General features: G+C 49.8%; 2 protein-coding genes across 3 annotated transcripts; both read left to right on the plus strand.

The window, feature by feature from the left end:
• Positions 1-542: 542 nt before the first annotated feature.
• On the plus strand, positions 543-5,586 carry FOXG_02373 (uncharacterized protein; the record flags this gene model as incomplete). The annotated part of the gene is made up of 3 exons (XM_018379797.1): positions 543-3,798; positions 3,847-4,664; positions 4,729-5,586. 3 exons carry the CDS (start codon positions 543-545, stop codon positions 5,584-5,586), a joined length of 4,932 nt encoding a protein of 1,643 aa, XP_018235917.1.
• A 917-nt stretch (positions 5,587-6,503) lies between these two features.
• On the plus strand, positions 6,504-9,806 carry FOXG_02374 (nuclear distribution protein nudE like 1). 2 transcript variants are annotated; one of them, XM_018379798.1, is made up of 3 exons: positions 6,504-6,778; positions 6,836-7,270; positions 7,354-9,806. In XM_018379798.1, the coding sequence occupies exons 2-3, from the start codon at positions 7,043-7,045 to the stop codon at positions 8,845-8,847; spliced, it is 1,722 nt and encodes a 573-aa protein (XP_018235918.1). In that variant the 5' UTR covers positions 6,504-6,778; positions 6,836-7,042; the 3' UTR covers positions 8,848-9,806. The 2 variants fall into 2 exon arrangements, with proteins under 2 accessions (XP_018235918.1, XP_018235919.1); XM_018379799.1 differs by having other exon boundaries at positions 6,836-9,806.
• The last annotated feature ends 2,926 nt before the right edge of the window (positions 9,807-12,732 follow it).

A 12,732-nucleotide genomic window follows, 5' to 3' on the forward strand; every position in this document is an offset into this window, starting at 1 on the left:
TGTTTTACCATGACATCAACCAGTATTCTGGCGCTAACACGTGAGCTTGATGATGATCCTGTCACTGCCGGAAAATTACTGCCCCGATTCCGGTCCACCGTAGCTCAGCACAATTGCAAGGCATCTCCGGTTGGGTTCGCAGTTCAGGCAGGTCAACTGTGGGGGGTGGCGGTTAGCGTTTCCTTCAACACGGGCAATTATTAAGAACCACGTCTCTCAACAAGTCCAGGTTAATCTTCAAGATTCAACTCTTAGTTTACAGCAACATTACAGGAAGGTTTTGCACCGGCTGACGCAAACACTATATACATATTCACCTGTTAAATCCGCGGACCGTTTAATATCTCATCAAGCCCAAACCTTCTCTGCAGCGCTCATCGGTCTGTTCGTCGTCTCTCCGTTTCCGACTACGACTCCATTCAGACCCCTCGATACGATTCGACACATCGGCGCATGCCTCTGTGAGCAACCTGATAAAATAAGCCCCTCGTGGGCGCGATCGATTTCTTTCGAATCGCCTTCGTCAAACTCAAATTGTCATCATGGAAGATCCAACCTCGATTGCCAAGGCTAAGAGCCTACACCGAACCTCGACCCGATCCGATGATCTACTACAGCCTCAAGATAACCCCAGTATCTGCCGAATATGTCGAGGCGAAGGAACTCCAGAGGAACCGCTTTTCTACCCTTGCAAGTGCAGCGGTAGTATTAAATATGTTCATCAGGATTGCTTGATGGAGTGGCTCTCGCATTCCCAAAAGAAGTACTGCGAGCTTTGCAAGACATCGTTCCGGTTCACGAAGCTATACGCTCCCGACATGCCTCAGTCTCTTCCGGTCCATATCTTCATTGGACATATGGCCAGATACTTCTTCCAAAATGTCTTGGTATGGCTTCGTGCTGCCATGGCCATCAGCGTTTGGCTTTGCTGGTTGCCATACTTTATGAGATCTGTTTGGTCATTCATGTTCTGGGTCAGTGATGAGGGTTTTGGCAACACTTCCATGATGGCTCGCTCCAATGACACAGCGTCGTCCACAGAAAACTCATTACGAGGGATGTCTCCTTCGGCCTTGGATTTCGAGACATGCCCTGCAAGCCCCTTATTTGTGGCAACTACTACTCCAGCTTCGGTTGCCAATACTCTGCTTGATGGTTTATCTGAACAGAACATTTCTGACTTCTTCGCACGTATGATGTCTATTTGGGGCGTTGCAGTCAAGTCTGATCGCCCTGAATCTACTAACGCAACTTCATCCGGGTCCATATCCATACCGCCAACCCTGCTTGGAGAGGTAGCATTCTTAAACAACTTGACTCGAAACCCAACTGTCAACCGCACTATTATTTCGATCCTCGAAGGCCAGATCATCACTATCTTGGTCATCGTTTGCTTTATTCTCGTCATTTTGGTTCGAGATTATGTTGTTCAGCAGCAGCCAGAGATGAACGTGCGCCCCGCCTTTCCAGCCCCTGAGAATCCCGTGCCGCAGCAGGAGCCGATGCTCGTCCGGCCGGAGGATGTGGAGGAGCTGCAGGGCCCAGACGAATCAGACGACGAGACTTTGGATACCGGAGACCCCTTCACCACCGCAAATGATGTCGCCTTTGCCGCTCAGGTTCAGGCTGATGGACGTTTACGCAGGCGAACGAACTCTGAGCTCATGGTCCCTCCGGGCCTTATCGAAACCGGCCCCTCTGAGGCAGGCCCAGTCGAATCTCAAACCCCTACAGACGCAGGTATTTCTGAGGAGCGTGCCAGCGTCTACGATTACCTTCGTATTTACCGACAGGCAGACGGTGATGCCCGAAAGATTCTGGAGCTTATCCACGAGGAGGGACTTGAAAACAAGCTCTCGTATTGGGTTGATGTTACACGCCGGGCTCTGCATGATGAAGATGACTCGCCTCTCCTTGGTATCGGCACTGATCCTTACACTAGTCGAGAGCGAGCAGGAAGTTTCGGCTCTACTGTTGCCAGTTCATCCCGGAAGGCTTATACACCCGGTTCTGACGACTTCCCAACACCAATGGATATACCCGGCGAATCTTCTTCAAGCAAGGGCAAGGAAAAGGAGATCTTACCACCTCTACCTGACCAAACCTCTGAGACAAGCTTTGCGGCAAGTCCTTCTCGACCTCGCGCTGTTTCAGATGGGCCTCAACTTCATGACTCAGTGAACCCCCTAGCCAACAATAGTTGGTCATTTGAAGGACTGCCTGTTGATACTCAGGAGGAAGGGGCATCAAGTGGGCTGCCAAATGCTTCTGAGGCAGCACTGTTTGGATCCAAAAACCATGAACAGTTGAGGCAAGATGTTGCGGCTAGTGCTTTGCCCGATTTGAGAGAAAACGAGAATGAGCCGGCTCGTCGGGTTGAACGCACTGGAACGTTTGGAACTCCGGAGCCACACGCATTGGAACAACCTCCAGTTGCTGCAGCTCAGGAAAACGGCCGGCCGGCTGGCTTAGTCGGTAGAGTGACTGATTTCATGTGGGGTGACTTGGATGAGCAACAACGAGCTGTCCCGGATGCAAACGCTGCTGACCCCGTCGTCGCCCAACAAGACGACACCGATGGTTGGGAAACTGAGCTTGATGAAGTCCACCAAGACGGACCTCCTCCTGATGCGGCTGCAGCCGAAGAGCCTGAGGAACCTGAGGATCTGGGCGATGCTCCAGGTGCAGGACTTGATCAAGAAGCCATGGAAGACCTCGAAGACTTTGAGGGTGTCATGGAGCTGATTGGTATGCGTGGACCTGTTGCCGGACTCTTCCAAAACGCTATTTTCTGTGCGGTTCTCGTCTCTGTGACAATCTTTGCTTGCATCTTTGTTCCTTACAATTTCGGACGTGTCAGTGTCTGGGTGGTTGCCAACCCCATGCGCCTTGTTCGCCTGGTATTTGAATTCTCCAAGCTCTTGCAAGATGCTGCCGTTATGGCTGCCGGATTTGGTTTGTGGGTCGCCATCAACATGATCGATATGTTCACAGGTCTTATTGGGGGCCCTGTGGGCGCTCAAGTCCTCGCAGCAAGAAAGGCCTCATGGTCCCTCTGGACCAACGCCGGTTCGCGAGTACTGGACTATACTTTTATGGATTTGCCCATGTCTGCAGCAGAGATGCAGAACTTCTCTGCTATCAGCCATAGTGCACTCCTCGCAGTCAAAGGTAACATTGGTGCTCTCTTCACAATCATCAGCAAGGTTGTAGGCTTTATCTTCAGTGGCAGATTCGTCACCAGCAGTGTGTCTGTGGATTCAATTAAATCGGCAGCTGCTGTAGCGTGGCCTAAGATCACCGCTCTCTCCTCTGCTCTGTTGAAGCCGAATTCTTGGGTGGTCAACCTTGGAGAGCCTGATGGACCTCTTAACGTTAATCCGGAGCTGGCCCACTGGTCTGGTCTGGATCGCTTCTGGGCCATCGCAGCAGGCTATGCGACACTATTCTTCTTCGGCGCACTTTACTTGAAGCGCGGAAGCCCATTCTCTCGGGGTCATATGCTTCAAGCTTGGGAGGCTGGCATCATTGATACCTTGCACCAAGCTAGTGGCATTATGAAGGTTATCATGATCATTAGCATTGAGATGCTTGTCTTCCCGCTTTATTGCGGACTCCTACTGGACGGTGCTCTCCTTCCCCTGTTTGAGAACACGACTTTCAAGTCTCGCCTCCTTTTTACTTACAACTATCCTCTGACTTCCGTCTTTGTTCACTGGTTTGTTGGCACTGGCTATATGTTCCATTTTGCCCTCTTTGTGTCGATGTGCAGGAAGATTATGCGTCAAGGCGTTCTCTGTAAGGTTTCCTGGACTCCTTGCATTATTGAAGCTAACAGATTTACAGATTTCATTCGCGACCCCGACGACCCTGAGTTCCACCCTGTTCGTGATGTCCTGGAGAGAAACCTGACCACGCAGTTGAGAAAGATTCTCTTCTCAGCTTTTGTGTACGGCGCCCTGGTCATAGTCTGTCTGGGCGGCGTGGTATGGGGCCTGTTTTATGCAATCCCAGGAGTTCTTCCTGTTCACTACTCGTCCAATGAACCAGTACTCGAGTTCCCTGTGGACCTGCTCTTCTACAACTTCCTTATGCCACTTGCTGTCAGCTTTTTCAAACCTGGAGATGGACTTCATGCCATGTATACTTGGTGGTTCAGGACCTGCGCCCGAGGCTTACGGCTCACCTACTTTCTTTTCGGCGAACGAAGGATTGACGAGGAGGGAAGCTTGCGTTTGGGTAATGCCCTCAGAGACCAGCAACTTCCATGGTATAAGACTTTGTTTCTGGAGCTCAATGACCGGTACCACGTCGTACCCAAGACCTGGACTGACTTCTTTGATGGCGGTGATGCTAAGCCAAGGGCTCCTCTTAACAACAGTGAGATTCGCTCGCTCACTCGACACAAAAATCATCTCAAGACTGCGAATCAGCTTGTCGAGAGCGGACATTTTGTTCGTGCACCTGCATCCGATCGTGTCAAGATACCTAAGGGCAAGAGGGTCTTCCTTGATGTTGATGAACATGGGCGAAGAAACGATGGGCAGGAAGATACTGATCTCTACGCCAGCAACCAGTACCAGATGGTCTATATACCACCTCACTTCCGAGCGAGGGTCTTCCTGTTCATTCTATTTATCTGGATCTTTGCGGCGGTCACAGGAGTTGGTTTCACCATTATTCCCACTCGTGTTTGGCCGACGCATGTTTAAAATGCTGATTCCTCAGCATATTCGAACAAACGACATCTATGCATTCAGCATTGGTGTTTATCTTCTCGGTTCCGCAGCTTACCTGGTCTTCCACGCTCGCAGTGTTTGGGCGAAGATCCAGGATGGGGTTTCCGCTGCTAGAGCATCCCTGGCTGCTGGAAATCTTGAGCGCCGTGCCGCTGCAGTTTTGTTACGGGGCGTCAAGTTGCTTTATGCTTATTCTTTCCTCCTTGTTGTCTTCCCGCTCCTCATCTCGGGACTCTTGGAGCTGTATCTCGCAATTCCCCTCCACACTTACATGTATCCTCCGACGGCGGCGTCAATTCAGGCCGCAAGAGAGGGTGGGCCGGAGGCTAGCCGGCACACGGTGCGTGTCATCCAAGCCTGGACACTGGGCCTACTATACTTGAAACTCGGTGCTCGGATGATCACATCAATGTTCCCAGATACTCGCCTTGCTGTTGCTGTCCGGACGGTATTGCGAGGCGGGTGGGCGAACCCTGATATCGGCGTTCTGACCCGAGCTTTCGTGCTCCCTGGTCTTGCGATTGCTGGAGCTGCCATATTTGGGCCTCCAGCACTTACAAGCGCTCTGATCAAGTACAACATCATCCCAGGCATTGAAGCAGGAGAGAGCGAAGTGGCTGAAGCTGCGCGAATTGCGATAACCTATCGACACTCATACCCAGCTGTTGCGCTGGCCGCCTTGTTGGTCAAGAACACGATTGGCCTGGTCAAGGTGTTTAATGGTTGGACGGCCCGCATACGGGACGAAGCCTACCTTATTGGGGAAAGGCTGCATAACTTTGGGGCTGCCGCTGCAGGAGCGGGAAGGGTCAGAGGTGCATGGAGAGCTGGAGGGGCAAGACTCTGAGAGTGAACAGCGCAGAAGAAGCGGTATGACTGACTATGTGGATAGAGCCAATGTTAGACATCGCCCTTTGTGATATTTAGCGCTCTATTAAAGGCAATCGCCAACATGAACCAGGATTCACTAATAACCACTTCAATTCAATTCAATGGATTTCAATTAGAGTGCATAAGCCTGCAGCGAATTATGTCATGTCTTGTTTGATTTTGTGGAATGAAGCCACGAACATGTTACCCTGCAGGAGAGTGGCCCGGTGGGGCAAGTAAACTTAGAGGGTACCAAAATAAACTCATCAAGGAGACCACTAAGCTTAGATTAGTCTTTTCTGTCACTTGGGGTAAAGATCCCAAGATACCTTGGCTCCCCTAGAGTGGGTATTTTAGTGTAAACACAGCAACGAATATGCTCAGGTGACGCCTTTGTTGACATGTCGTCTTTCAAATTGGTTTGTAGAATTTTCAGTTTCTTTTTCTGATGCTGTATGAGTTGTCAAAGCTGCCCGTCATGCGAAAATGACGCACATGCTTGTCTGCCATGGATCTTGGATTAATATCAGCTTCTATTCATAGATTCACGTTATGAAACTCGAGTCTAAGACAAGTGGTGAACCCCTGTCAAAGTATAGTATCAGAGCGATAGCGCATAACCCCTAGGTCAATGCACTGAGCCTAAGAGAAACTTGAGATGATGCAAAATAGTGAATATCTCGTGCGAGATTCAGACAGAAAAACTGAAGGAATTGACAACGCACATAACAAAGAATATGACCACAATTCAGGCACAAAGAGTCATATGAGTCACGTGTATCTGAGACAGAGGATTGCTGTCCAATAGTGGGGTCGTTGAAAGAACGGAAACGCCCTGTTGCCCATGGCTGCCATTGGCCTTTCCTATCTGAGTTTAGTGCATGATGCTGGCACAAGGAGAATGGGGGGACCATGTGTCGCATCAACAGCCCAAGGTCACAGGCCAAACATTGATTCAACACTCACATCAACTCAACAACTACGACAATCATCGCGCGACGTTTCCTACCCATGGAACTTCCGCTCTCCAGCGGCCGCGAATACTAACAACTGCAGATTTACAGCATCTTGCAGTGCAGTACTACAGGTAAGACTTAGGTAGGTACCGTTTGCGAAAAGACAGGGTCATCCTCTGTTTCCCTCCCGATCATCGTTGGGTCCTGGAATCGGTGAGCGAAATCTCCCGCCACTTCGCCCAAGAACAGGGCGACTGACTATGCCGACAGTTGCGCAGTCATAGCATCAAATCATTTGACGAATCCATCAACGATTTTCATCTTTGTTACTCACGTATTATCGCCTGCGCCACCTTTCTTCATCCCGCCTCCCGACATTTCGATATCGCGACAACAGGCCCCCCCTTTACATACATATCGATGCGAGAGAGACAATAAACAACAACAAATACCAGCAAATCAATTAAACCAAGCAATATGGCAGAGCCTCCATCCTCCCCGCCAGGTCCTGGGGCCAGTGTCGAGGATACCCTCGGCTGGTACAAGTCACAGTATGAACAATTAGAATCCGAACTGGCCGAATTCAGGGATTCGAGTAGGGAGCTTGAGCAGGAGTTGGAGAAGGATATCGAGAGAGCAGAGAAGCAGGAGCGACATCACCAAGAAAAAGCCGAAGCACTTGGTTTCGAGGTTGAGGAGTGGAAGGTATGTCTACTCATTCCCAACAGCCTCCAACTCTAATCGGGCGGGACGTTTTTGGCTAACCATGGCTTCGTCTCGTCGCACAGAGAAAATACAGAGAATCGAAAACAGAGGCCAGCGCATCCCAGAATGCGCTTGAGAAAGAAATCACCACACTTCGAGACACAAACAGGACTTTGCAAATGAAGCTGAGGGATATTGAAGTTGCCAACGATGACTTTGAGCGACAGGCGCGCAATACCACGTCATCTCTGGAAGATATGGAGTCAAAGTACAACCAGGCGATTGAGAGGGCTGTCATGATGGAGGAGGAGATCAAGATTGGCGAGCAGGAGCGTGAACAACTACGTATCGAGTCACAGCGCTTGCGCGAGGAACTGGGCGACCTCAAGATTGAAGCAGAGCTTCTGCAGGACAAGATCAAGAAACAGGAATCTCGTCACCTGTCCACCATTTCAACCGACCTTTCTGTCCTCGAGTCGCCAACTTTCGATCACCCCGCCTCTCCCGGCTCTACAGCCAGCTCTCCTCTTATTACCACGCCTCCAGATTCTAAGTCGCCTGTACCAGACGAGGACACTCTTTCCGAACTTCCTGACCCGCCTTCGCCTCCTATGTCTGATGTCTCTGGAACTCTTCCCAAGATGGCATCGAGAACTCCCGCTACTTCCAGAGCGTCTGGTCGTTCTCGTTTGCCCTCGTCCGACAACAGTGTTACTCCCAAGCCTCGATCTAAACCTCCTACCAAGACGACCCGTGCGCCTGGTAGCCGTATCTCGACTGGTGGCACAACGACAATGCGCACGCCAGCCAACCGTGCCGTTGGGCCTCGCTCGGCTTCTCACAAACTTCCCGCCTCTAACTCGCTCACCCATATTCGAACTCTTACCGCTCAGATGCAACGCCTCGAGGCTCGTGTGCACTCCGCGCGATCTAAGCTTCCCGGGCCGACTCGTACTCCACCTCGCGCCTCACCTCGAACGTCGGTTTATAGCTCTACCAATGTGCCTTCGTCGGTTACGATCCGTTCTCGTAAGCGCACTGGTGGCTCTACCGCATCTTCAGTTGCAGGCGACGACATGACACCAACCACCGGTATTCCAACACCAGCAACCAAGGGAAGCCATGTGCCCCGTCTTAGCACGTCTGGGGTTAGCCGCTTATCATTTGGCCCATTGCCGAACCGTGGAGGTCCGGAGGAGATCAGCAGGCCGAGCTCACGTGCTAGTGTCACTTCGTATGCCCGACCGCCCTCAAGAACCGCCGGAGAAATGATCCCACGACCCGTTTCAAGGGCATCACTCTCGGGAACTCGAACACCCATGGGCCGACCTCGCTCCTCGATGGGAGGATCCATTCATGGCCACTCTGCCAGCATTAGCCACCTGGACCTAGAGGAAGAGGATGAGGGAGAGTTCCGAACGCCAAGCCGCAGGGGTACATACTCGAACGGTGAAGGCAGCGCTATCCCCATGCCAACAATTCGACGCCAGAGCGGGAGCCGAAGGATAAGCGCCAATACAATGAGGTCCAGTGTATCCGGCCCAAGGAAGCTGAGCGACCTGGGAGAGACCTACTAAACAGTTGTATCCCACAAAATTCTACGACGATCCCAGGTCGTTTATATTCTTTGACATGGTTTTACTTTGCAAGCGGTTCGAGCGGTTTACGCAAATCAAATTGGTCGCATTTCACCTCATCATTGATATCCGTTTCTACAAAACATAAGGGGTGGCATGGACGGTTCGGCATACTTTTACGGCTGGCGCTTCAAGACGGCGAAGACGGTGTTGACGATGGTTACGGAATTCCACTTCTTGCTCTCTGGCAGACTTCGTTACTAATATTTCTGCTTCTTTGGGTACATGGGATTTCGGCACCGGGGTTTACGGATGTTATGAAGACATGGATGGCATTGTTATTATTTTTTCTTTTGTTTTTCTAGAAGGGAAGGGCCTGGCTAGGTGTACATATGTCCGAGTCACATATCCGTACTTGCTGTACCGGCCGGGCCTGGAGAGACGGGGGTGTACCGCTCCAAAAGCGAGTCATCGACGGGGCAAACCAACTTGGATGGTCCTTATTTTAAAAAACGGCTTGCGAGATGGGAGCGGGTAATACTGGGGAAGAGTTGATGCGAGGCTACCTTTACTTTTCTCACTGAAGTAAGGTTGCTCGCGGGGGAGGGCGGACATCAGTGGGGAGTCGTACGATGTCTGACAAGGCTGAGGCAACGGCCCGCGGGCTAGATTAGTCTGGTTGCCTTATGATCTTGAATTATTTATCTATTTTCTTTCCTTTGTGCAAATTGGAGTAGTAGGAGTGAGAGGGAGGTGTAGATACAGACTGTGGAGGCGTATCATACAATATCTTAGCTTTAGCTTGAGGACTGGGGAGTTGGAGATGAAACCCAGTCTAGATACGCCCAATAGATACCGATAAATTCATGGTGGTTTAAGAGTGTTAAATGTGAAGGTTAACGTAGCACTGTCCTCAGTGATACTGATTTCGTATCAACATTTGATATGAAAGAAGTTGATGTTGACTTGCAAGAGTATGTGATTACGATAACCGGTTCAGTCAACATATCTAATGTTTAATTCATCATGAGTACTGGTTGAGATTAAATGAAGCTGTTGAGCCGAGATCCATTGATCGGAACAACGGATGCAACCTTGTTTTCCCTGAACTTAGCAGAGGCATTATTACTCTCAGGATATTACGCGTAACCAGTAACAACTTATGGTTTTAGATCAATGCCAACATATCAGACTCAGTCATATCAAACGGTTCGAACTCAATCAACATTGAAAAGGATGCAGTATGCAGCTCAGATCCCACGTATCGCCGAACTTCGGCTCCGCTGGCCCTCCGGCAATATCAACACCTCCCATCACCTCCTGAAACCAAACCCAAATATCCATCCATGTATACAATGTTGGGGATTCGGGGGATGACCGTGGGTAACGAGGCTGCGGCTCTGAAATTGAACGATAAAAAACCCCGAAAAGAAGGTTGTGTTTGATTGGTTGACCTTAGGGGATTGGGGAACTCAACAATTGGGGAGATCCTTTTTTTTTTCTTCGACCCGTCAAAGGGGTGTGGGAGAATTAAGGTAGGGCGCTAGTGGGAAGTGGGGGGAGTGCAGTTGTTGGATCTGAGATTGAGATTGAGATTCTAGGGTAGGATTTTGAGGGAGGATGACGATAGCTTGGGATTGGGATATTGAGGATGGTGAGGGAGGGAGATATGAAGTACACAAGATTCTATAAACGGCTGGGGAGATAAGCGATTTAGTTGCTTGAATGGGAGGGAGGTAATTGGTGAGTTGAGTGGTTGTTAGATTACATGTGTATCTACTAGGTATGTACTCGAGGTGCAGAAGGCATCTTCGACAAATACGAATAGCATCAACTATGTACAGTGGGTGATTAACAGATAAATCAATCGATAAACCAGTACGATGATAGACAAAGAGAAATGAGAGAATTGGTATACTTTTATCCAAGCATACCGAAATGACCACTTACACTCACTGTAGCGTTGAACCCTCAAACCCCAGCCCTCATCCCTGACCTTATCCAAGCTTCCTCAATCGTTCGATCTCGCTCGGTAAATGCTCAAGGCAACGGCGTTCGGATCACAGGAAGTTCAGACGTCACGTCAAAACGTTGGAGCCGCAACTCAACGCCTCGATTATGATCTCTGACCCCTGACTGGTTCCCAACATGCGGCTCGTGTTTGTGGCTTTTGGATTTCTTGGAGATCTGCTAGTTTGTAAATGGAAGGGGTGTGTACGTACATGAGATAGATATGAGCCAGCCTTGTGGTGTGATAAGTAAGGTAGGGTGTTGAAGGCTGAGGTAGGAGGAGGCTGTCAAGACTGTGATGCTATGGGAGGATAGATACAGGGAGACTTGTCTTATAGAAGACAGATGCTGCTTCGCATAATACTGATGATTAGAATATGATTTATGAGCTCCGGAGAGAAATTCGGGAATTAGAGTGACCAGAGAGCATCTCGTGATGAAGTTGATGATCGGGTTCCGAACATGTAAGCCACCTCCGATATGTAAGTGCCGAAAACCTCCGAATTTCCCATCGGAGCCTTGTTGAGTAGAAACCAGCTTCAGTATAAATTAAAGATTCACTGATCAAGATTTCTATTGCATTCTATACAGTTTATAGCCGTGACTCTGGGAAAAGTGCATCGGGCATTGACTTACACGGGCATTAATGCATATCAACCGTGAAGCCGTCAGCTGACCATATCACAACATACCCGTTCAGGAACCCATTTAGATAGTGGATTGGAATTTGCAGCATCATAAGCTCTCTTCTCCAATCATATCATGACTTCTTGTAACGCACGAAGTACACCGGCTTCCGATACGGAATCCGGAGACTTTGTTCGGTCTCCGTAACATCATCATTCATTCATTGACCTCAACCATTCATAGCTCCAAGCCAATGCGGCCCCTAGTAAATGGCATTACCCATGCTTTGTACCCCTCCCCATCAATCGCTCCCCCAGAGCCGCCTTGGCCTGGCTGGGAATGAGATGGGAGCTGTAGTGTCTGAGTGTTATTGTCTGGCGTTTTGCGGCCCCCCCACCTCCACCCGCAACGAAAAATACCGGCCCCTCAACCATCCATGTCAGAATCTAATCCCAGTCTGGTTATAGACTGACGGGGACCCTGAATGGCTTCCCCTCCACTGCATTCCGGGTCATTGCAAAGCCGACATGACATTGAGAAACTCCACCCTTTGAGACGATATTTTTTTCCATTGGGGTACACTGTAGAATCCTGGATACCTTTACTGTCTCGTCCATAAAATATGGAAGTTAGTCTCTCACTGGATAGGTATCGTCCTGGTGCACCCCGCCCCAAGCCCCAGGGGGTCGGTTTACTGTACGCCCAGGCGGGTTTGTCTCCCAACAGTTCTAGTTTCTAGCTTCTCTTCCCCGCCAGGTGCCGAGAGATGCTTGCCACCAGCCAACAGCAGTCAACAGTACCAAGTCAACAACCCACAAGGGGAAGATGAAGTGGAGAGACTTTGCAGATCCATTGAATTTGTACATCCCAAAGCCAATCCAAGCTTCAGGTCCTTTTGGTACTGTATCCGTACTTGTACTTGTGTTGATGACCTCCCACTTCTTTTTCCTGTTGATGAAGACTTCTTCTCTTCTGTCCCCCCTCTCACCTTTCTCAATCCTCAAAGTGGTAACTCAAAGGAAGACGAATGAGATTAATACCTTGTTCAACCCATCCGCATAATCTGTTCTGGTCCTCCTCAACCAAGAACGTCTTCCTTTTTACCTCCCTCTCTCCCTTATCCACCTCATCTTAATTACAGACAGTACCTACCCTTCGACCCTTCTGTATTTTTAGCGCCTATACCACACTTGGGACACTTTTTTTTTGCTTCCCCAACAGTACCAGCAGAAAAACAGGCCCAGCTCC

Source organism: Fusarium oxysporum, chromosome 5 (assembly GCF_000149955.1).
Source record: "Fusarium oxysporum f. sp. lycopersici 4287 chromosome 5, whole genome shotgun sequence".
In the NCBI taxonomy this organism is placed as follows: Eukaryota; Fungi; Ascomycota; class Sordariomycetes; order Hypocreales; family Nectriaceae; genus Fusarium; species Fusarium oxysporum.